General features: G+C 42.0%; 1 protein-coding gene across 7 annotated transcripts in view; it reads right to left on the bottom strand.

Moving 5' to 3' along the window:
* Positions 1-25,155, bottom strand: part of VEGFC (vascular endothelial growth factor C) — a 194,360-nt gene that overhangs the window by 58,691 nt on the left and 110,514 nt on the right. Inside the window, exon 1 of one of the 7 annotated variants that reach the window (XM_083861429.1) lies at positions 10,888-11,326. The exons of 1 other annotated variant lie outside the window; for it this stretch is intronic. In XM_083861429.1, the coding sequence (XP_083717555.1) occupies positions 10,888-11,025 (138 nt within the window). In that variant the 5' untranslated portion in view covers positions 11,026-11,326. Of the gene's footprint in view, positions 1-5,293; positions 5,313-8,510; positions 8,591-10,887; positions 11,327-25,155 lie in introns of those variants that run through there. 5 more of the 7 variants (XM_083861434.1, XM_083861431.1, XM_083861433.1 and 2 more) reach the window with 5 other exon arrangements.

Raw genomic sequence — 25,155 nt, 5'->3', positions numbered from 1 at the left:
TTTGGCTGACACCAGATATTTCTCCTGAATGTGGTCTGTGAGATGGAAAGGTGAAGGAACGGAGCAGAACAGAAATCTCCCAAGCCATTTCCATGAGGCGGTTGGAGAACAAATCAGCTGGATGTTGTGCAACAAGCTCCCTACAGGTGAACCAATCAGGGCAGCTCACACGATCAAGGATAAAAAAATAAACTTTTGAGCACAGGACTGACTGGGTACTGTCTTCTTGCAGGAACAGACATGGCTGTGGCTAAAGGCCAGCCTTCACCTGGGAAGGAACTGGGGAGAAGGGTTTCTCAGGGGGAAGGATGTGGCACATTTCTCATCATGTACTGTGTGTGAGTTTTCCAACATCCCCCTCCACTCACTCTCTGCCACATCAGTGGGGCACTGTGGTGGTGCTTAAATTCAATTCCAATTGGGTTTTTACTGCTCCAGTTTGGTTTTATAATTTGTGTTTTATAATTTTGTATTTATTACTATTGTTTAAGATGGCCTCTCCTTCCCTCTCCTTCTCCCCTTCTCTCCTTCCCCCATTCCCCCAAACCTTCCCGCCAAAATCTTGGTTGTCCTGGTAACCCCATCCCATAATAGTTGTTTACCACTTTTCGGTTACCTGTCAATCTTTAAGTTATATAACTTCCCCACCCCCTCATCATGTATTCCTCCTCCCCAAGTTACCTGTTACTGGTTCAAAAGTTCTGCATCCCTCATTATACGTTGGCAAAGAGTTTTAATTGGTCCCACGCGATCCCACCCCCGAACCTACTCAATAAAAAGCCGTGCCATCTTGAGGCCAGCGTCTCTCTTCGGAGCGCTGCCTCGGGGACACGCATCCCCTTGTTGCACCTTCTGAGAGTCCCGCCTTTCTATTCTGCGCACCATCCGCACCTTGGTCGAGTTTGCCCACGCCTCTGGCAAAGTGGCCCCTGGATGTAGTGGCGGCAGGGCTGGCCGGAGCTGCACCCATTGGAAAAAGCCGAACCACTGCAGGGCACAGCCTGCAAGTTCAGTGGCAATGCAGCAGGGGAGCTCCAATAAGATTGTTGAGAATGGCACAGAGGGCTAATCAGGCATTTTGGCTGACCAGCCACAGATATTCTTCTACTCTTATGTGACTTCAATACTCCACATATACAGCATAAACCAACTAATCATGGAGTAAAGCAGCAACTTACAGGCTTAAAGTAAAAACCGAGATCATCCATCTGTCATATGAGATGAGGATTTGAAAATTTCATTAATTTTCTGAAACTGCTAGCTAAAATATTCAAAGAGTTTCATTACTACAAAGAGCCTTTTTATGCTGTTAATCCAGATTAGTAGTGACTGTTCAATTTAGAGTTTGCCTAAATCTTTAGTTCTACCTGATGCAAGAGAACAGCCTAATTCTTCCTTCCTTTGAAGCATGGCCCTACCCTCTGAAATTTTTTCTCTGCTCCTTCCCCTATTTCCTGTTCCAAATTCATGGTTCATTGTGCTTTTACTGCTTTACAGCCCATCCACAGACATTTCAAAAAGGAAAGGACTTCAGAGCTCTTCTACAGATTTTTAGTCCTTTATTTGTTTTTAGTGATTTGATCACCTGCTGGCCCAGCCACATGGAGAAAAAAGAATCATCAATCTTAAAGATCTTCATAATTTTCATAGCTGATAATCAGAGAGAAATAAGCAGCTCTTCTGGGATAAGAAAAATAAAAGCATTTTATCAGAAAACACTTGACAACTTTTAGTTCTACAGGCTGCCTTTCATCTGACTTGAGTACCACGATCTTTGAGAGAGCCGTAATTGCAGGCAGCCCTTTATCAACCGACTTGCCACTCTAAGGTGGTCTGATCTCAGTCTGAGTCCAGCTGTTAATTTAAACTACCTCCCTCAGCACACAAACATTGAACTCCTCCCAAGAGGGGACATTCTCATGTGTCCAGTGCTGTTAACATGGCATTTCTGGCAGCTGAAGCAAATTGCACTGAGGTAGCCAGGAGCTGCCCACCTGCTGGGCTCTGCTGAGCCACAAAAGCATCCCAGACCACCCTAAACCATGTGTTCAAAAAAGTTCTCATACCTCAGGGTGTGCCTGGGAACACAGGGCACAAACTCAGCATCACTGACACTCCAGCAAGCAAGGAAACCCTCAGAGAAATTGATTTTGAGCTTCTTGCTTCTGTTTGGCAGTTTAGACGAAACTAAACTTTACAAAGGAGACCTACCAATACCCACAGTATTGGGCCTCATGTTGGGGGGACTTTTAGCAGCAATTAATGTTCTCCTGAAAGCTCTGCCTGTTGGGCTGCACAAGAAGATTCTTGATATTTTTTAATGAACCAACATTTTGCCCTTCCATAACTAGCCAAGAAAACATCCAACTGGAAAGTCAAAGTAATTGTCCTTCTTGGGAAAAAAAAATAAAAATCTCTGTATTTACCGAATCTACTGTGCAGGCGCCTGCTTATTTAACAAGATCATCTCATTTCCTCCAAATCACAGAATATTTCACAGAATATTTCAGTACTAAAGGAAGTAAAACTAAAAACAAACAAACAAACAAACAAAAAAAAACTTGTGGCAAAGAAATACTGAATGCTTAACATGAATATTTTGACATTTATAAGTCAAATGAAACAAAGTAAATTGTTGTATTTGTACTGCAGCAGCACTCTGCCCATTACGCAAAATGTGCTGGAGAGCGGGTGGGGTAAAGAAGTCATCCCAGGCTCTGTTTTAATTTGGAAACATCTGTCCCTAGGAAAGGGAGGAATGTCAATAAGGCATCATCTTACAAGTTTATTTTCTATTTTCCTTTCACAGTTAATTGCACTGCCATTAAATTAAAGTAGCAATTCTATAAAAATTATACAATTATCTCCACCAAGACTCTTGATATTATTACTTTTACAGACAAATTATGTTTCTGTCAGGATATCTGTGGGTAGTTACAAATAGGCAGACCTGGAATGACTGAAGTTCCTTATTTCTAAGAAGAAATACGAGTGGTGTATTCTAAGTAACAGTGAGTGTGCAATTAAGCAGATTCTCTCCTCAGCAACACACCAAATAAAGAATTATCCTTTTAGAGGTACAAAATGCAAGCACTGTCTTTGACTTCCAGTGAAACCTACTATGGCATCCCCAAAGTCTCCAACTCACAGCAGTCACAAAGCTGTCACATAGTGTGCAACACCTCACAGTTGTTAGTCAAGAAGAATGACAGGTCAAGACTGGTAAACACACACAGCTCCAAAGGCAACGTTTGAAAAGAAAATAGTTTGTTTACAAAAATTAAGAAACAAGCCTCAAAACAAACAAAAAAACTCACTGAAGAAACCCCACCAAAACCCTCTCAGCATTATTTCCAACACTTGAGGCAAAAACTGCTTTACTTTCTTTTATTTTTTTTCCTTACAGAACAAAAACCAGAGACTTTTCCTTAAGCAAAGTGGAGAGTTTACCCACCAGCTCTAACTTTCTCTCTCCCTCTCTGAAACAAACATACCCATGAAACAAACTAACTGGCCCTCTAAACATTTCATTGTCTACACAAACATGAGTGAGTCAAGTGCAGATAAGGTGTACATCTTCACTTGGCCAGTTTTTTCTCTTGGCTCTAAATATTGTAACTGATGCCACAAGTACATTCTGGACAGCTGGGGCAGTTCATCACAAATACATTTGGCCAGCTGAATTTGGCAGTTGAAGTAAATTGAAGGACAACAACAATAGTTTTGCTTCTTTTAAACAATCTCAAATAGAATATAATATTTCAGTTGGAAGACACCTACACCAATCATCCAGTCCAGCTGCCTGACCACTTCAGGACTGACCAAAAGCTAGAGCATGTTGTTACAGGCATTGTCCAAATGCCTCCAAAATACTGACAGGCTCGAGAAGAGTGTTCCAGTGTTTGATCATCCTCTCAGTAAAGAAATGCCTCCTAATATTCAGTCTAAACTTCCACAGGTGCAGTTTTAACCACTCCCATGCATCCAACCAGTGCGTCTGGGGGAGAAGCAATCAACCTCCTCTTCCCAGAGAGCTGAGAGAGCAGTGAGGTCACCCCTCAGACACCTCTCCAAGCTAGATGGACTGAGTCCTCAACTGCTCTTCATAGGACATTCCTTTCAGCCCTGACAACAACTTTGTTGCCCTCCTCTGGCTGCATCCAAAGGCCTTTGCATCCTTCTTGAATTCTGGGGCTCAGAACTGTGCACAGAACTCAGGGTGAGGGCACAAAAATGCTTAATATAGCAGGAGAACAGGGTATCTGCTGTTTCTAAAAATCTTTAGAAACAGTAAAGTTTCCACACATGCTTGTGGAGTGTTGGAGGATCATCTTTGAGGAAAAATATTAGGAAATAGCCAATTGTTGCATCTGTTCTCAGAAGTTATCCCTTCTGCTTAATTCCTCTCTTCTCTCTTTTTCAACAGAACACAACTATTGAGTAAGGAAAGTCAGAGAATTAAACCATATAATGGTGTAAAGGATTTTGTTCTTCATGATTCCTGAAATGACTTATTTCTCAGTGCTGCCACAAGAAGGTAGGAGAAGTAACACAGGGGATGTCACACTTGACACCAGACAAAAATACATGTGTCATTTGCTCCCCAGAAGCCTTCTGGCATCTTCTTCCAAAAACTGTCCAATTCTTTGCCAGAATTTTCCCTTGTCCAGTATAAAAGGTCCTACTCAGCTCAGGAAGAAACAAGATATAAAATGACTTCAACAGTTTTTAAGCAGCATTCTCAAGGTCAACCTATCAGAAAACTGTCACTGAGTAGGTAGAGTCATTATGTGAACAGTATGAAGTAATAGAGTGACAGTCTAGGGTGACAGCAGTGGCAGGTAACTAACATCATTAACTTCCCCAGGAAATCATTTTTCATTGAAGCTAACCATAATCAGGATCCCAAAAGTTAACTGCAAATGATGTATGGCCTTAGTAACAACAAGAAGAACGATTACACACCCATCTACACTCAGTAAAGACTACAATACAGTCACAATACACCAACTGCTATTATTTTTTTCCTTCTCCTTATCAGAAGTTTTCCCCCATGTTTTTTCCTCCTCCCCCAAAGAACACCATTTCTCTTGGTTACTTTGCTAAAAAGGAGCTTCTTACAAGAGTATCTATTCCTTCCACTGGCAACTGCAGTCTCTAAAATACTTGTAAGGAGTTATAGCTATCTTAGACAAATCAGGAAACGTCAAAAGAAAAAACACAACAAACTACTATAGAGCTAAAGGGATTAATTTATGATTACAATGGAAGACTAGTAGAATAAATGAGTTACAGCATAGATGTTTCCTAACTAAAGTCTGAAATGCATCAAAGAGGGAGACCAACACAAATATTGTCACCAGAAGAACTTCTGGAGACAGATAAACACAAAATAAGACAAACAAGTAGTCAAATTCAACAAACAATAGTCCATTCTCCCATAAGTTTTAAATCAATGTTTTAAATTAACATTCTGGCACAATTTATGCAGCCATTAGTGTCTTTGAAGTAGATACAAATTTACATGAAGGAGAATTTAGTATTACATTATTACTCTGAATAGAACCAAGGTGAAATTAAAAGAGTAATAAACATTTATCATATATAAGGAAAACAATCATACCTATCCTACTCACAGAGCAAAATTCAGTATTTACCAAACAAAACTCCTAATAACTTAGTCTTAGAAATTCCAAGCAAGATTGTCCCTTGAAAGTCACGAGCCCTTTCATATAACTCATTCTACAAACAGATGTAACTTTTTTTATTTTTTTTTTAACATTAAACAGAATATTACACTTGATAGGAAATCAGTGTGACTTTAGTTGGATTCCCCTTTTTCCAAGGATTTTTTTTAATGAATCACTGACCACATTCAAAAAAGCAGCAGCTGAACACAAGGTTCTCAACAGACTTTCTATCCTGGATGCAGGGTACCAATGGAAGAATATTGTTACCGTCAACCTCAGCTACAACAGTCTGAAATCTAAATCCTGGCTTATTTTTACTAAAATAAGTGGATACACACCCTTGAAAAACAGGCAAGACTTTGAATAGTCAAAACCTAAGTGAGCATAAAAATAATACCTTTGATGGGATGCTTCTGTATGCCTCTAAACACTGCAGTTAAAATGGCCTCCACAGTTTTTTATAACCTTCCTAAATGCATGGGATTGCTGCTGACAAACAGCTGAAGTTCCTCCCAGGCACACCAGCATGCTTACATTAGACACCCGGGAATGCACTCCAAGAACTAGAAAGTGCAGTGAGCTCTTTGAGCTTAGTACTGTACTTTACTCACACAAAAAGTTAGACCAAAGTTTAATATCTATGTTTGTAGAAGCATTGCTTAGTCTGTAAAATAATTATTACTACCAATGTTCATCCTGTTGCATCTGCTACAAAAAATGCTTCTTAAAAAACCAGCATCTTTTTGTGTTCATATGTCTGAAAAGAGAGTAGCTACAAACATACACACAAAAAAATTTGCAGCAGACTAAACAGCAGCAGCATGAAAAAATAACATTCTCTCTACATACTCAATTTAGCACTGCCTAAGTACGGGGAGTGAGGTATGTGCTTGTTTTCAGAACAGACAAGGCAGCCTCATCTCTCACCTGAGCACGGAACACAGAGTAAGGCACTTGATAAACTCACAGGTGAGTAAAAACTGATGGGTTTGAGATTATGCCATGGAGACATGGAGCGACAGCGGGAAACCCGGGAAACGGGCAGGCTGCTTTTCCTCACACTCCCACTCACTAAGAGTATTCAAACTCTGTTAGCCGTCAATGAGCAGCACTGTATGATTAGGTCAGATTGCAATAATTTTATAATAATAAAATTTAAAAGGTGCACCTCGGGTAGCATCCAAGAAGAATACAGCTTAAGTAGGCACATGTGTTTACATTGCAAACAAATCCGAATCACAGCACAAACTGTTCTTTATTGCTGTCTGTGTAGAGGCCCCAACAGAATTTTCAGGGATGCACTTTAGAAGAGGCAAATACATTTTCATTTGCTATTCCCATTCTACTACTAAACTAAGAATCTCTACATAAATATAGTTTTAAACCTTTTCAAACTACGTGGGACAATTGACCACTATTGCTTTTGCATAGTCACTTAATTCTAAAGACTGTGCAACAAAATGATGATGCAGCTATGGCAGACTCTGCCAGCTGTGTGGTTTCATTCCAGTATTGTTACCAAAATAACCTATTCCTGCTATTGTTACCTCATTGCCATAAATGACGTCTAGGTACATGCTACTGCCACTCCTTCATTTCAATAACCTAAGGAGTTTAATTCTTGCACAGAATGCCCACACAGTTCCTTCAGTTCATTTTTAAACTTCCAGCAAACAAACAATAAGGAACTATTTATTTATTTTAAATAATACTCACCCCACGTTCCCTATTAAAAATTACCTAATGAACAAAAGCCAGAGACCAAACATATTGTAAGAGTTACTAAAACACTCAAAGACAGTGGAAAGAGCGAAAGTTTCAAGCCACCGGTGCGGCAAAACAGCTCACCCTGCCCTTGCTGCAGCTGCTCCGAGCATCCCTGCCAGAGGGGCGGCGGGTCCTGCCAGAGGGGAAATCTGGGCCGGGAGGGCTGATCCCGGGCCCGCCTGCAGCAGAGAGGCGACTGAAACACCAGGCTATCCCTACAACAAACCAGCCAGGCGGGGAGAGGGGCCAGGAGGGGCGGGCTGTGCCTGCCGGGGTTCGGCTCCTCGGAACAGCCCCTGGGCAGGAAATCCTCAAGGGGTGATTTACGGGCACGGCTCATTCCCATCCCACTGAGCTGACAGTTCAGCTCAGAAGTATTCATCTGGGCTCTGAAAGCTTGTTAAATAACGAACTTTACCCTTAGGCTAAAACACCCCCCCCCCCCCCAAAAAAAAAAAAAAAAAAAAAAAAAAAAAAAAAAATAAAAAGCAGAGGTGGGGGATAGGAGTGAAGAGGGATGAGGCAGCGTTGCACAAGCTTATCAGTGCCCACTTGCTGCAGAACATGCCCTTGCAAGAACTGTGTATGAAGAACTACTGCTATTTATATCTGTAACACTCCCAAGTTGCTGCAAATCTCTAGACAAGTTTAATACATGAAAATTACCTGCTTAAAAACACAATACCCCTATTTTCTGGCCAGCTTTTCCTCTTAAGTTGGAGGAGCCTAAACTTCATTCACACTTTTTAGAGTGTTTTCTAAACCTAAAGCTCCTAAAATAGGAGTGGAGAGAGAGAAATAAATATATTGTGTAAAGAGCTGACCCAAAGGCCTGTATGACCTGCACTTAGGCATCAGTTGGCATATTGATGGGAAGTAAAAACATACCATCATGAATTCCTTTGAGGTTAACAAAGTTCAGGCAGATGACTTTATAATGACAATACAATCATATTTTCCTTGAAACAATTATTTGCAGTTTACTTATTTAATCCTTCCATAATTACTTAAGATATCTATCTCAACATTCACAGAAACAAATATGTGCAGTACTCACTCACTCAAACAGTTCCAGCAAAAGCAACAAACTCACACCTAAAGACTTCCAAGGTGACTAAGTCTGCTTGGATCCAGAATCTTTCTCTATTTACTACTCAGCAGCAGCCAGGCAAGAACGTTTCCCTATTAATGTAATGGCTTAACACATGCTATCCCACTGCCTGGTCTCTTGACCTTTCCTTCCCTTGGTTTGCTGACAGTTCCTCTTTTTTCCAGGGAGCACTTGCACTTATAAACAATGCACTGCAGTGGCAGGTCCCAAAGACTTCCAGGTTTTTTCAAGAAACAGAGTAACTTTCCACACCACATGTATGGGAACGCAAAGCATCACTGAGGAGAGCACCTCCACTATCAGCTGTTCTACCTCAGCAGTCTAAGTACACAAAATATGTGCTGTGCTCCACTTTGGATTCTTTCTACCTTTCCAGCATAAGCTATTCTGAGGCTTTACAACTCAAATGCCAGTTTCACCCAGTAAATAACTGACTTAGTCATGGGTTGAAAGGAGTTGAGGTATTTTTACCCTCCACTAAGTTTTGACTTTCCTTTTTTTAAATTATTTATTTTTTATAAATTGTCTAAATGGTAAGAGTGGCTAGCTGAATTGATTTTGTGTTCCTACTTTTAAATACTTAAGTGTGAAAAACACTTTATAGACTTTTAAGCAATATGATCACTGATATTGGCACTCAGAATATTGCAATGTCAGCATTCAGCTGTAGTTACAATATTTTAAGAGAGACTACAGTATAATCAGTAAACTCTTCCATGCAGATTACTATTTGAAAAGTATGAAACTATGACTTTTGTAGACAACACATTTATGGGCTCCAACAGTTTGCATACCTGAAATTCAGCTAATGTATCCTATCAGAACTTGATTTCCCACGTAGTTACAGTAAAATCTCACGAAATTTTAATCAGTAAAACAAACAGCATAGAGGGAAGAAAAAACCCAGAATATTAGTTTAAATTTTAATCCACACAAGTCCCTCCCTGCCACATACTGAAATGAATAATGAATGAGCTAGGTCACGATTGGTTTCAATCAGTATGTTAGAAATCTTCAAAACAATGACATGAGGGTGAGACAGACATCAAAGGTCCTCCTTACAATGCCACATGCTTGTACAACCACATACTGTACATCTTCTTTATGCATCAGCACACCAGGAACTGCAGAACCACAACTACCAAAGGTACTCGAGTTTTATCTTATGAAACTTAACATGCAAACACAAATTAACCGAGAATTTGAAGTATTCGTGTCTAGAATCCGAGAATTTCAGCCCAGCCTTCAAGGAGGCGTCTGGGCACACTGGGGTTTCCAGCCTGGGGTGTCCCCTCGCCCCTCCCGCCAGCTCCGGCCCGCAGCGGCAGCGCACGAAAAGGCTCAGGAGCTCCCAGAGACTTTGCAGCAAATGGAAACTCGAGGGTTTTGTTGTCATCGTCCTCCCACGCCTCCCTGTCCGCTTCGTTCTGGTGCCCAGCGCTCCCCTGAGCGTTTCCCAGCCCTCCCTCCCTCCCTCTCTCCCTCTCTCTCTCCCTCTCTCCCTCCCTCTCTCTCTCCCGCTCTCTCTCCCTCCCTCTCTCCGCGGCGCAGGACCCGCCTGGAGGCGCCTGCGGGGCGCGCCCCGAGTGCCCGGGCCGGCACCAGCCACAGCCCCGGGGCGCTACCCGGGCCGGCATCAGGGGCACAGCCCTGGGGCGGCATCAGGGGCACAGCCCAGGGGCGGCATCAGGAGCACAGCCCAGGGGCGGCATCAGGGGCACAGCCCTGGGGCGGCATCAGGGGCACAGCCCGGGCCGGCACCAGCCACAGCCCTGGGGCGCTGTTCGGGCAGGATCAGGGGCACAGCCCGGGCCGGCACCAGCCACAGCCCCGGGGCGGCATCAGGGGCACAGCCCGGGCCGGCACCAGCCGCAGCCCCGGGGCGGCATCAGGGGCACAGCCCGGGCCGGCACCAGCCACAGCCCCGGGGCGGCATCAGGGGCACAGCCCGGGTCGGCACCAGCCGCAGCCCTGGGGCGCTGCCCGCGGCGGAGCCGGGGCCGGGATGGGGATGGGGCTGGGGATGGCTCCCCGCGGGCAGTCCCCGCTCCCCGGCAGGACACAGCCCCGGGGCTGCCGCTGCTCCTCAGGTGTTTGGTGTCTCTGCAAACGCAGGTGTTCCCGTGCAGCCCACCCTCCAGCAACCCCGAAAACTCCCGCACTTCAAAAATAATTCCGTCCCCACACTTCTAAGGACCCCCTCCCCACGTCAAAAGGCTTCTCCCGCATCTTTTCCCCAGTGGAAGTCCCCGTCCGAAGGGAGTGGCGGGCACACGGCCAGAGGGGCGATCCGGCACCCGCAGCGGGGCCGGGGCTCACCTTTGCCTCCCCCGCCTCGGGCTCCTCCTCGTCGTAGCCGTGTCCGGACTGGAAGGCGGCGGCGGCGGGGGCGCGGGGGCCCGGGAGCAGCGCGGCCGCGGCCAGGCAGCACAGGGACAGCACCTCCAGCCAGTGCATGCTGCCGGCGGGGCACGGCGGGGCCGGCACTCGGGGAACACAGCCGGAATTACCGGGCTCCTTCTTTTCCTCTGCCCCCGCTTCGTTCGCTGTCCTCTCCCCCCTCCCTCCCCTGGCAGTATCCAAGGCAGGACAATCCGTGGGATGGAGAGGATGCGGTAGCAGCAGCTCCTATGCGCCCGCAGGGCAGTTCCCGGCTTTCCCAGCCGCTTTGCGAATTCTCACCAAAGTTATCCAGAGTTTGCCAGGTAAAAAACCCACCAGGAAACCGGACATCCGAGGCTGCGCTCGCTCAGGAGCAGGGGAGGTGGGAAGCGCAGAGAGGAGGAGGGAAGGGAAGGGAAGGGAAGGAGGGAGAGAGCCGGGGAGCAGCAGAGCGGGACCGAGAGCCGGTGGCACCCGGGGGATCCTCCGCGCGGTTCGGGTGGGTCCGGGCCGGGTCCCGGTGCCGAGGGGTCCCGGTGCCGAGTGCTGGGGGCCGAGGTCTCGGTGCCGAGGGCTGGGGGCCGAGGGGTCCCGCTCCGCTGCGCTCCGCGCTGTGCGGACGGACAGACGGCTGTAGCGCCGGGGGCTGCACCGCGGGCTCGCATGGCCAAAGCGCCCTCTGCCTGCGCTCTGCGCGCCCCGAGGGGCCGGCGGCCGCCTTCCCCCTCCTCCTCCTCCTCCGCCGCCTCCGCCTCCTCCTCCCGCCGCCGCTGCTGCCCCGGCGGTGCCGCCGGCCCTGGAGCCCCGGGAGCGACGGGCCCGCACCGGGGCCCTGCCGGGAAGGGCAGGGAGCGCGCCCGGAGCCCCGGAGCCCCAGAGCCCCCAGAGCCGGGCTGTACCGGCCCCAGAGCCCCAGACCCCCAGAGCCGGGGCTGTACCGGCCCCAGAGCCCCCAGAGCCCCAGAGCCGGGGCTGTACCGGCCCCAGAGCCCCCAGAGCCCCAGAGCCGGGGCTGTACCGGCCCCAGAGCCGGGCTGTACCGGCCCCAGAGCCCCAGAGCCGGGCTGTACCGGCCCCAGAGCCCCAGAGCCGGGGCTGTACCGGCCCCAGAGCCGGGCTGTACCGGCCCCAGAGCCCCAGAGCCGGGCTGTACCGGCCCCAGAGCCCCCAGAGCCCCCAGAGCCGGGCTGTACCGGCCCCAGAGCCCCAGAGCCCCAGACCCCCCAGAGCCCCAGAGCCGGGCTGTACCGAACCCCAGAGTCCCAGAGCCCCCAGAGCCGGGCTGTACCAGCCCCAGACCCCCCAGAGCCCCAGACCCCCCAGAGCCGGGGCTGTACCGGCCCCAGAGCCCCCAGAGCCGGGCTGTACCGGCCCCAGAGCCCCCAGACCCCCCAGAGCCGGGCTGTACCGGCCCCAGAGCCCCAGACCCCCCAGAGCCGGGCTGTACCGGCCCCGAGCCCCCAGACCCCCCAGAGCCGGGCTGTACCGGCCCCAGAGCCCCAGACCCCCCAGAGCCGGGCTGTACCGGCCCCAGACCCCCCAGAGCCGGGCCGTACCGGCCCCAGAGCCCCAGAGCCCCAGAGCCCCAGAGCCCCAGAGCCGGGCTGTACCGGCCCCGAGCCCCCAGACCCCCCAGAGCCCCAGACCCCCCAGAGCCGGGCCGTACCGGCCCCAGACCCCCCAGAGCCCCAGAGCCGGGCTGTACCGGCCCCAGAGCCCCCAGAGCCGGGCCGTACCGGCCCCAGAGCCCCAGACCCCCCAGAGCCGGGCTGTACCGGCCCCGAGCCCCGGCCCCGCCGATGGAGCCGCCGGCAGGTCCCGGCCCCGAGGAAAAGGCAAAGCGCCCGGCCCGGTTCATTTGGCTCGGAAGCCAAGGGGTGAAGTTCGGTAAAACTCACACAGAGAAACCATCCAGGAAAATGTTAGTGAATCCTGATCGGTTACTTGTTGAGCAGTGTTGGCAGGGTCACTTAAGATAGTATGCAACTGTTTTTGGATGCAGAAAAAAAAATGCCGTGTTAGAAAGAGTATCCAAAGGGCGCCGTAATTATTTGTAGCCTTCCCATCAGTGACATTTTGGAGCCGTCTTCGAAGAGAAGGAACACCCCATTCAGAGCCCTAAATAAAACTGAGCACAAATCCTGTGTTCCAGTTACACTGTGATTAAAAGTTTAAAAAGAATACACATTGCTATCCAAGGAACAGTCCTGCTCAAATCTCAGCCATGCAAAAGGAAAATGTTATATTCCCTATACTCACATTTTTTGCTTGATTATTGAACCTTGTGTAAATATTAATAAACTATTAATTTCTTTTCTTGGTCACTTGTGTCCACCTTTTGGTAATTCGACTGTAAGGGAACCCACTGTGGGGGCAGATCCCCGAGTGCCTTGATTAGAGCTGGCACTCTGCTCATGTTACACTGCTCTTGTTCTTTGGGAATCCCATTACATTACTATTCTAAGAGTTACACATAAAGGTGTCTCTAGCAGGCTCTCAGGTACCTCCTGTTTTTTTTATTTATTTGTTATAATTTCCAAGATGGTATTTCAGCATGCTGCTACACAAACATTTTGATGTTAGAAAGTAATCACTTCATTTGCAACCAGAATGAAATCTGAAGTTTCAATAGAGCTGTATTTCAATATGTTGTATAGTCATTAGAAAATTATTGAAGCACTAACGTTTTTCTAAATGCTTTCAAGACACAGTAAAGCAATGAAATAAAGACAGGGGTAGAAGTTAAGCAGAACAGCTATGAAGATACAAAATAGCATACATAAATTAAAAAGACCATTGTTCTTCACTGGACCCTTACAGTGCTTCAGATCAAAGGATAGGATTAAAGCCTAAAGAGAGCATAGTCCAGGAGGCAAAATCCATCTAAACAGAAATGCAGCATTACTGATTTGAGTTTAAACATATTAAAAATCTTTCAAAAGTACCACAGACTCGTATAGAGAGGAAGTTATTTTGCAGCACTTTACTAAAACCTGCCTGAAAAATCATGCACAGAAAATATTATTTCAGTGAGTGCTGTTCAGGGAGAAGCTGCGTAACTAAATCACAAAACAGGATGAAACATACCACTCCTGCTGTGCCATCATAATATCAGCTGGCTTCATTATTTATTTCCCCAGTTCTCCAGCACTTTCATTCTTCCCCCCACAATTCATAGAACATCCATCATGGGATCAAAGGCTTTTATGTAACTTCCACAAACTGCCCTGTATAGCAAGTTTAAAGTGTCATAATTGAAAGTTAGTAATCATAGTCATGGTGGCTCAAGTCTCAGTCTAATCAAAGTTTTAGCAAGAAAGTGGTTGAAATCTACGATAGTTTATATGTTCTGTGTACAAACATATAAATATTCCATTGGCTCTGGGACACTAAGGTTTTCCTTAATTTAGACTATTTCTCTGCATCTCATAAAAGATGGCTTATTTAAAGGTTTACAAACTAAAATATATGTTCTACTTCCTCCACCACTTAATGGTTTATATTTCTCCTCTTGTTTTCAAATTAAGTAGAAATCAGCCTACAGGACAATTAATTTAAAATTCTAAGTGACAACTGTGTACACTGACAATGAGCTGACCTTATAAACACAGATGACTAAAGAGATACCCTAACAGTGAAAAGACACTGGATCTTACTGTTCTATATGCTTTAATGCCACTAATGGCTACTATTGAAAAATAAAACTACAATTTTTATGTCAGAAGTAAGAGTCTTTCAAATGAATTATTTTAATATTGTTTTAAGAATGAGTTTTAAAAATCTAGGCCACAATCTCTTGTCCAAGTTGGTATAATGTACATCTGGCAAGAACACTCCTCTCCTGTATCTAGAAATACCCAATATGTTCCTTTCAGATACATTCTGCTTTTGAAGCACGGATGCATTTTGATGCCTGTTTCATATCCATTTGGTAGCAGTGGGAAAACTGCCTGCAAGAAGTGTGAGCGGAGAGTGGGAAAAAGAAGCAAGTTAAGAGCAGCAAGAAAAATCAGTAGCATGCTTTCATAATGAGGTTTACTTGCTTAATGTAGAAATAAATGCTAACAAATGTTTTCTTTTCACAGAATGTAATTTCCATTATCTTTAAATTATTATGTTTGGTTTAAAGCAATCTCCTTTTCATTTTCCTACTAAAGAGACAGACAGAGCATACCCAAGAGTTAAAATCAGACACCATGGTTTGGTTTTGTTTTAATAAACTTCAGTCTTACTGGTAAGTTTCAGTGGAATTTGTGTTTAATGTAAATCTCAAGGGTAGAAAACATTGCACCCTGTGTGCAGCAACTCAAAAGACTGTGAAAATACCATTCTGGAGTCATCCCAAAGATGAAGACACTAAGTAAGCTTCCTTAGTTTCTTTGCAGGTGGGACTCTGCCATACTTCCTCTCAAGCTTAAAGAAGAAAAATTGGGTACTGATCAATGTCTAAAATATCAACCGTAAATCAGCTGTAAATGTTTCATTAAAAAAAAAAAAAAAAAAAGAAAAGGTAATTCAGGTTCAGTGCCAAACTGAACACAACTGCTCACTGATACATTTTCTGCCATTGAATCATTCACTCTAAAGTTTTATTACACATTTATTTTCATATTGCTTATCTACTCAGAGTAACCAGGTTTACAAAAGACTTAGCTACTGAAAAATGGGGTTATAGTGAATTTGAGGCTGTGGTCCACTTCTCTACATTTCTTATTTGTATAAAACATAATTTAATGGAAAATTACTGCTAGTTTTACTGATTATAAGAGTAATGTCTTTCCTCACTCATGAAAAGCACACTTAAAAGCCTATCTTTTTCTTGGGACAGGCCCTCATTTAGTATTTCCTTACATAATCCTAGAAAAGGATCTAAGCATGGTGGCTTGGAGATCATCAATAGCTACTGAAATATTTTCCTTGGCTTTGATCAGACATCCTCACTTGTAAAACCCCATGGGAAACTGTTCTACACCAAACTTCCAGCTAGGACTCCTGAAATGTAGTTTTATCCGTTCATTTGCAAGGACAAATAACTTCAGTTCAATGAGAAAGACATCATTGCTGCAAGATCATTTTCTGCAATGCTTGACCTAGCAGACTGCACTTTGTTATCTAGAAATTTCTCTTTTATTTAGTATAAAAGTTGGTCCCTTTTGAAAATTAATTAACAAGACAAGAATCCTTAGAATTCAGCTTTTTGACACCAGTCGATATTCAAGGATTACAGGATTATTGGGATTTCTTTGTTCTCAGGGATTCCCTTTTTAAACTGTTAAAATCAAAACCATTGGCATCTAACATTAGAATTTCTCTGTGTTACTGACTAAGTCACCGCAATAGTGTAAAACCCTTCCAACCCTTGCTGTAATAAGGGGTTGGTATGATGCAAAAATGGACAGCACCAGGCTGCATCTCAAGAAAAGTGTTTGAATTTACCAAAGAAAATTACATATCTCTAAAGCTTAGAATGGAGAAAGCCTTAGCAGACATTTTATTCAGCTGACTTACATTATCATTTTTCTCTTTACCATAGTTTTTCTTCTCTCTTGTGGTGTAATGTCTCACACAACAACAGGTATCCATAGAATATTAATTTAGCATCCTGTAAACTGATGATGTTCATTGTTAAAACCTCTGACTATAAACATTAAAATGACGGATTGCAAATTTATGCTGCCACTTAACTGAAAGCTGTGCACAATCTAAACTGTGTATAGCTGAAGCCATGTCACTAAATAAACAGTCTTAGATTCAACAGAAATATTAGGAGCTAACAGCACATTACCACTAAACATATAAACACTTAGCATGATACACACCTTCCTGCAGTAGTTTCCCAAGTGACAAGCTATGAGATAGCGTATTCAAAATCTTTTTCTTCCCAGTTATACTTAGAAAATTTGGTAGTATAGCAGGGCAAGATTGTCCCAAAGCAATTCAAGAGACATTTTCATATAATATCTAAAACAATGGCAGAAATAATTGTTTCTTTAAAGAGATATAGTTTCCCCTGATTTTGCTCCTGTATACCTTCCCTTCACTTATATATCTGCTGAATTCCTTCTCTTTTTCTTCAGTGCTTCAAACTTTCTGTTCAAAATTTTTTGTATTCTAGAAATTAGGAAAATGCTAAAACCTACAAATGTAAAATGCTGAAATATTAAAACCTTTAAAAACCTGTCCAACAGTACTGAGACCAGTTCACTTCCAAATCCAGAATAGTGTAAATGCGTTATTGGAATGAGCCTCATTTTTTTAAATAGGATTTCTTTACAAAAGTCAATTCTTGTCTCCTATTTAAAATAGCCTTTTACAGATTTGAATACTTACCTTTCCTTACCTAATTTTCTAGTTTTAAGCTAAATAAGAACAGTGCTTTCAAAGTCTTTATAAATTTTTGTTTTCCAAAGTTATACTTATAACTGTCATTTGAATAACATTTATCCAGGGGTTCACTGAAAGATGATGCTCAACACTGACAAAAGGTACTTCAAAACTGACCAAAACCCAACACAGGGCAGAACAAAACACCCCAAACCATTCTTCTGCATGTACATTCCCATGTTGTATTTGCTTTTTTCATTTTAAGCTTGCAGATTCATTTTAAGCTTGCAATAGGATGTAATTTTTGTATATTTTTTGAGGATTTTGTATCCAGCCAGATGTTTCCTTTCCTTTAGTTGTAGATCTTCCAACATAAGTGGAATACTTGCATTTCCCAAGAGAAAGGTGTCCACTACCTCCTATTTTTTTTTTTTTAGATCATTTTTTCACTTCATGAAAATTACTTCCAATTTTAAGTCTTTGATGTCCTTGGTCCCTAGGTCCCATCTTTACAAATAACAAAGTAGACGTGCATTGCCCCAGTGCTGCCCTTGATTCCCTGTGGTCAGAAAAAGTGTTGTTACCAACCTGTTGCAAAGTTTAAAGGCTGAACATTCCTTCCTGACTTTCTGATCCACACTGCAGGGTTTGGTTCAGCCCACCATACTGATTCAGAAACCATAAATACCAAAATGTGGGGACAATCAGGTCGGAGATTCTTGAAAGAGATTTGTGGTTTGAGTTTGTTGGTTTGTTGGGTTTTTCTTTTGTTTTCCTTGATACACCAGGTAGTGAACCTCTGGAATTTGTTGTTCTGAAAGGTTAAATCTTTGAGGTTGAAAAATGCATCAGACATAATTCTGGATGTCAGGACCACAACATGGTTTTTAAGTAAAAGGGAGCTGGAGAGGTGAAAGGTAATATGAATACTTTAGTCAATGAATACAGATACTGGAAAAGCATGAAGGAAATGGACTGCAGTAGCAGACATTCACTATGTTCTCTTTAAAGAGCATTTTCAATTGTAACTGTTGGAGGCAAAAAAAAAAATAGATAAACAGTCTAGACAGATGGTTTGTCTAAGCCACTAGGACAATAAAAAATATTTTATATTTTGAGGGAAGTTGAATCAATTTCTCATTGATTCAGGTCCAAACCACAGAGTAAATTTGTTCTTGTCCTACAGTCTCATGTTCAGACCACTATACGTAGTCATAACAAAAATATTTATTTTTACACATCATTATTACACCAAAATTCACTGCAACAGATACAGTTGGAAGGAAGTACACAGGAAATCAAATCTGTAAAATAGTCCTCATAATTTTCAGTGAAATGAATAAAGAGTGCTATAACCATCCTCCTTGAAACTAGATTTAATCATTCAGTCAGAAAGTGAAAAAACAAACAGAACTCCATGTATCAGCTTTTTAGATACATCTCACAGAAAAATAGTAAAGCAGCAGTTTCAGATATTTGATTTTTTTTTTTAATAAATAAGACAAAGCAAAATGAGAAACCTGCAAACCAGCTTTCAGTCAGGAAGTTACCAAGTTTGAATTTGGAGCATGCTTAACTTGGTTACTAAGAAGGTTTTGTTCTGTGCTAAACAATTGCTTAATAAAAACCATTACATGATCCCTTCAAAAAGTTGTATGTTTTGTGCTGAATCAAGAGCGCTATTGTTGCTATCAGACCTCAGGATGCATCCTAGGCACAGACCTAGAAGGATGAGGAACCAACATCTCTAAGAATTCAAAATTCAGTCCCTAACCTTTTCACTTTTGAAAAGCTGCTAAGAAAAAACCAAACAAGCAAAAGCAATGACAACAAATTAAAGAACAAAGGTGCACTGATATGGAGATTGCATCAGAGGCTCCAAATAATTCATTCCTTCACTGTCTGGCCAGAAAATTTTATTTTCCTACACACTTTACACTGGGTGGCAGAGGTCCTAGTTCCCTGTGATATAGCAAAAGCCATGCTAATTTCCCCCATTATCATTAATGCATTTATGCAATAAGAGACATGCTTAAACCAGTTCTTGACTGCTTTCTGCTTTCACCACAACCTGTTAATCTGTCTCTGACCAGAGTCTTGATGTTCAACACTTCAGGCTAAACTAGGCAGCTGGTATAAGACCATCACCGGGCAAAGCAGGCTGCAGTGGAGCACATCCATCATCCTTCTGGTTGCTTATCTCTTTCTAACTTGAATTCAAGCAGCTACTACTGACCTAAAAAGCAGGTAGCATGCTGGGCCTAATCTATTTTTTGAATTCTTATCCCATCACAAACCTACAGCTATACTCCACAGGGACACTTCAACTAATCTGTCCCAGCATAAAATTCTTAGGTGCAAAGGGTAGATCAACAGACCACTTTCAGGAGCAGGTTCCAGCTGTGGAACTCAACCTAATCTCCTCTATTGATAATGAACATAAGCCTGAGTGTATTCAAAACTAAAACTAGCCCCAGCTTCTTAGTAAGACTCCCTGCAGTGATGGCATCTTCCCAGGGTAACCAGCTGATCTGGAGAGAGGAGGAGGCGGTAGAGAGAAAAGCTTGTATATTAAAAAAAGCTAGAAATTGCAAATATTAAAAAAAAAAAGGCAAAATTATAGGTTCCAAACTGTGGATTATTACATTAAAATAATTTTCAGAGATACACAGATATTACCTTTGCTTACTTTTCCTGCCTTATGATACTGAGTGGTCAAAAATTACCTTTTATGCAACTGTATGGCCACTCATAGATGTCTCACTTAAGCAGGATAGAGCAAAGTCCACGTCATCCTTCCATGATAGTTTTCTGTTCCCTTGAGATGCAACCAGTCAGGAGCAGGCCCTCTGCTATGGAGAGACTCTGGGATGAGGGAACATGCCCGTGTGGTGCTGGGCTCTGAGCTGCCCCAGCTCTGGAGGTACAGAGCAGGTCAGGCTGTCAGATCACCTGATGTTAACTCGCTTTAGTCTGTTCTATGGAGTAGAGTACAGTCAAGGACAACCTCTCCAAGCCCATGAGCTCAGCTGCATGCAAAGAAAAGAAACAAGAGAGGATTTTTTTTCTGAGATCTGGCTATATTACATAAGTAACCTGGTGAAGCTTGGGGAGCCATAACAACACGGTGCTGCTGCTGAGACTGCAAAGACAACCACAAGAGAGATGAGACAAGTTATGCTATAGCTTTAAAAGCATTTTTCTGCTTCCAAGACATTGCAGATAGCAGATGGCTGCACCACACACTCTTTGCTTTTGGGTTACTCCCAGTAAGTTCCTAGTATTTTAGAATGAAAATAGATGCTTATTAGTGGATCTATGGAGTTCTAGTATTCTAGTTGATAAAACTACATAAAAATCAAAATAGTTCAAAGAAATATTTGTTTCCACACAATTCTGAAAACATTCACTTAACAGGCTAATGTTCATAGTCCACAGTTTTGCACTGAAATCTGATGGAATTAGGAGCCATAATCGATTGTAATAATATCCTTTTACATTGTAATAGTTTTCTTTCAAATCACATCTGATTTTCTAAGTCCCTATTACTTTTGTTGCCCTTGTCCACATATGTTGATCACCTAAGCCAAAAGGGATAAGATTCAAATGAGAAAGAGATGTATTTGTATAGAGATATTCACAGCAAGGCTGTTAATATTCATAGGAGATCTTGAAAAGTCATTTGATTTGATTCCTTTTTTTTAAAAACAACTTCAAAGTCTAGATGTACAGTAGATTCAAAGGATTTTCTGCCCATTGCATGACCTATTGTTTAGTTAAACTGTGTAACAGATCCCTCGTTAAATAATAATGCTGAGTGCCAGTAGGAATAAAACAACTTTTTGAGTTCAATCTACTCTCAGTCAAGGTCAAAAAGAGCTGGGATCAAACTCAGTGAGTTTTCAAAAGCTAAATATACAATATCAAAGTTCATAATTAAGAAGACTCATTTCATCAGTCAACTTCATGTTTGCACAGCAGTGGGAGTAATTATAACACAACTCATTTTTTCAGGTTGGCTTGAACACTTGACCTTATAAGCAAACTCCTTTTTTCACCCTTCCTAAGATGCAAAGCCAAACCATTTGCTTTTAACAAAACAGAGCTGTCAGTTTGACATTTCAAAGCATGTTTAAATGCTTTCTTTCATTAAAAAGATAGTTTATCTTCAAAATAGACATTTACAGGCTATTTCTACTAATTTTTACCATGCAAAGATTAAAAAAAAATGTTTCTGCTTTCTTGATATTTTCTTAAGGTCATCAGTTGAACTGTATTTTTTTCTAGCCTTTAGAATACATAGAAATCTTCAAATCCAAGGAAATGCCAGGATGCCCCAAGAGCGCTGTTGCCTTGATATTTCTCTTGCATCATGCCAACATTTACTGACCAAAGAATGTGAAATCTAAATGGATTCTTTTCAACAATAGTCATGTGTGGGCAGATATTCATCAAAGCTAGCTGTACACAGAAAGAGTGAAACAAATAGGAGAGTATCTCATCTCCCTTCTGTCATCCCAGAATTAAGGCTCCAGTCTAAAGCCAAGTGTCTGATGGTTCATTACAGTCAATGAAAAACAAAACAGGCTCCTTCCAAAGAGGAAGTAGTTTTCCATTTCTTTGGCACTTCTTTAGGACATGTTAAAATATGTTTTCTCTCGGTTAGTGACAGAAGGAGACTATATGCTAACTTTGAAATCCCTGAAGTTACAGAAAAAAACTCTAATGTTGAGAATCTACATTAGAATATCTGTCCCTGGGGAGATCCAATGCCACAAGGGCATGCTCAATAAATACAGGTGGAAAGAGGGACAGGAACTTAGTCTCCGGTGTGGCCATTTGATTATCAAAATGGAGCCAACATTATAGTGGCATAATTAATATAATAAGGGTGGTTTTTGATTGTTGACTTATAATGCTTTCATATTAAAATTGGTGTATTGCTCATCCTTTTATCTTTCTATTGAACAAAAATTGAAAGCTGTGACAAAAGGTGATTAGACATGTCAGTAGGTTTTACTGGAGAATTATCAAATGAGTGAATGAGAAAAATTCACATTGAAATTGATAAAGTAAGACTTCTAACAAAAAGATTTTAGATCCTTAATATTCCCATCTTGCTCATGGAGTGATTCCTATTAAAGTACTTTGATTTCTATTTGAGACATTTGGACTGTCAAAATCAAGCCATATAGAAATAGGATATTGCTAAATGATCTGACATTCTGATTGAATTTTGGGATGCAGTCATCTGTTGGCATATATGCCATTTAAAAAGCTAAGTGATCCACAAAGTATGAAAGTAGACTACAGATTAAATGAAATAAATTGCATTTTGAGACATAGCAGGTGTGGAAAAATTTTTAAAAGTTGAGTTAGACCAAAAAACAGATTAAGAAGATTCCAGGTCAAAAAAAAAAAACAACAACAAAAACCCCCACACATTTCATCTTATCATTATGAAGTCTTTTTAAAGGAAACCTAACCAGAGTAATAACTTCACTGAGTCAAAAGCTTCTTATTTAATACCTCTAGGCCCATAAAAACCTGACATCTCCCTCCCTCCATTTTTTTTTCTTGCCAATCTTTTTAACTCTGGAAACTAAAAACTGAGTTGTCTCTTTTTAGTTGAAGAACCTCTCTTATGGAAGTCTACAAAAGAAACTTGCTAACGATTTTGGTGATCTGATTACTCTGTTATACGTGGGTGGAACTAACTCTTTCATGGCTCCTTTGGTATTTCAGCAGTAATGCATTCAAAGCATTCTGGTTACCAAAGCGAACAGATATTGCTCAACAAGTAAATGTTACAATTTTATCAAGGAGAAACAACAGTTCATTGGTGTTTGCCATTAGAGAGGGCATACCATTTTTCTACCCTTCTTTTCTTTGCACTGCAACTACAAGTTTTTACAACTTGTATGTATTTTTGATATTCATAACTTTATGAGGATTTTAATGTAACAGTGAAGTGCCTTGCTGGACTCTATGATTTTTTTAAGTTTATTTTTTTTTTAGTGAAGCAGAAGACATTTCTATAGAACTGTTATGTTTCTATACAGTATGTCAAGTCCTGGAATTGCTATGTGTATCACGTTATACATACAAAACATACTAACTCTGCCAGGTAAAAAGTGGGCAGCTGGGTATTTTAGAGATCCAATATTACTGTAGATAAAAAAAAAAAAAAAAAAATTTAACAAAATCTCACACAAAGTCTCTTAGATTTTATCATGGATGACTAATGTACCTAAGTATTAAAATCCAACATCACTTCACTTCCTCTCTTCCAGACTAAATTTAGAATTCTGCTCCCAGAAGAAATGAGAAAAGTTAAAAACCCCCTCAAAACTGAAAAAACAAAAAAACAAAAAAACAACAAAACAAAACAAAAAAACAACCCAAACCCAACCCTACTTGAGGAGGGGAGAAACATGAAGCATTTTACCTACACTTATGAAATCTGAATTAGAAATATAGATTCCTGAGACAAAGTGCACATCTATGTCTATCTCATTCCAAAAAACATCTGATTCAAACCACAGTTCTGACCATAAGAGATCCTCTTCCAGTTATGCAGGACTGATTATGTATGTCCAGATCAAGTTTTGGAAGACTGTTGTGGAATGGTGGCTCCAATAAGAGTCTCAGGTCTTCACAAACTAGTGGAGCAGCACGCAGAGCTCCCTTACATATCACTGCGGTAGTCCTGACATTCCAAATGGATTATGAGATGGCTTTTTTGGCAAACCAGATGTGAAAACTCCCCACAAGCTGATCCATTCCTTCTGTTGGAATCATATTTATGGTTATAATTTAAACAGCACTCTTTTTCCTTTGTGCATGTCGCAAGAATTAAATGGAAATGAGACAACTGTGTTCCAGGTATTCTTTTCTTTCATTTATAGCTAAATTTCAATCATTCCATATATGTGGTCTGGTTTTCAGAAGTATCATGTTTTATGGGCTACTAAATTTAGTTTATCTGAATGGAGCACTTGATTTTTCTAATATTTGAGACTCAGAAGATTGTGCCTAATTTCTCTATAGGCATTCTCATTGCAAATGGTAAATGCCTACCTGGGAATGAGGAAACCCCATCCTTATTCATCATAAGCTTCTTGTGCAGTAAATCCAAACTGCTCAACTGAATTAACAGCAGGCTAGAAAGAGAGCATCAACCAAAGTACAATTTCCACATGAGAGATCTGTTCTTCAGAAGCACTGTACTTTTTAAATCTTGTATATAGAGTGCCAATTGTCTTTTACAAAATTATGACCAGATAAAAATTCCACTGCAATTTTTTCTCCTGAATCTTGCTGGTCTGCCACATAGTATTTTTTTTTAATGGTACCATGTATGTAGTCTTCAGCATAACATAATTAGAAAAATAAAACAGCACTTAACTTTCTCTTTTATTAACTAGAGAGGCTTCTGCTTGAGTTTTATTAAAACAAGGAAGTTTACCTCTTTTGGTAAACTCTTTTTACCTTTTTTGCCACCTATTTGAGGTAACAATTCTAGGAAGTTGCAAAAATTATAATTACATTATGACATTCATTATGTATTCTTACTTCAAAGAAAAAAAATTAATTAAGTAACATATTTTATTAATCACAGATTTGAATCCATCTAATCTTTTTTTATAATTTTGGCTAGACATCTATTATAATGTCAAATACTATTAGTGAAGCTTTAGCTACTCAGTATGTGCAACACAAGTTCTTGCATGAGAATTGACACAACAGAGCTATAAGACAATAAAAGGGCAGCAGGGCCTGTGGCCTCTGCTCTCCAGTTCTGTAATGTGAAGAAAAAGCGAATTCACTAGGAGCTGTCAACTCTAGAACATCTCAGTTCAACGTGATTTCACCAAAGAT

The sequence above is a fragment of the Zosterops lateralis genome (assembly GCF_965231275.1).
Source record: "Zosterops lateralis genome assembly, chromosome: 5".
NCBI lineage: Eukaryota > Metazoa > Chordata > Aves > Passeriformes > Zosteropidae > Zosterops > Zosterops lateralis.
Note: the sequence above shows the minus strand (reverse complement) of the source record. Positions and strands in the feature narration are given on the sequence as shown.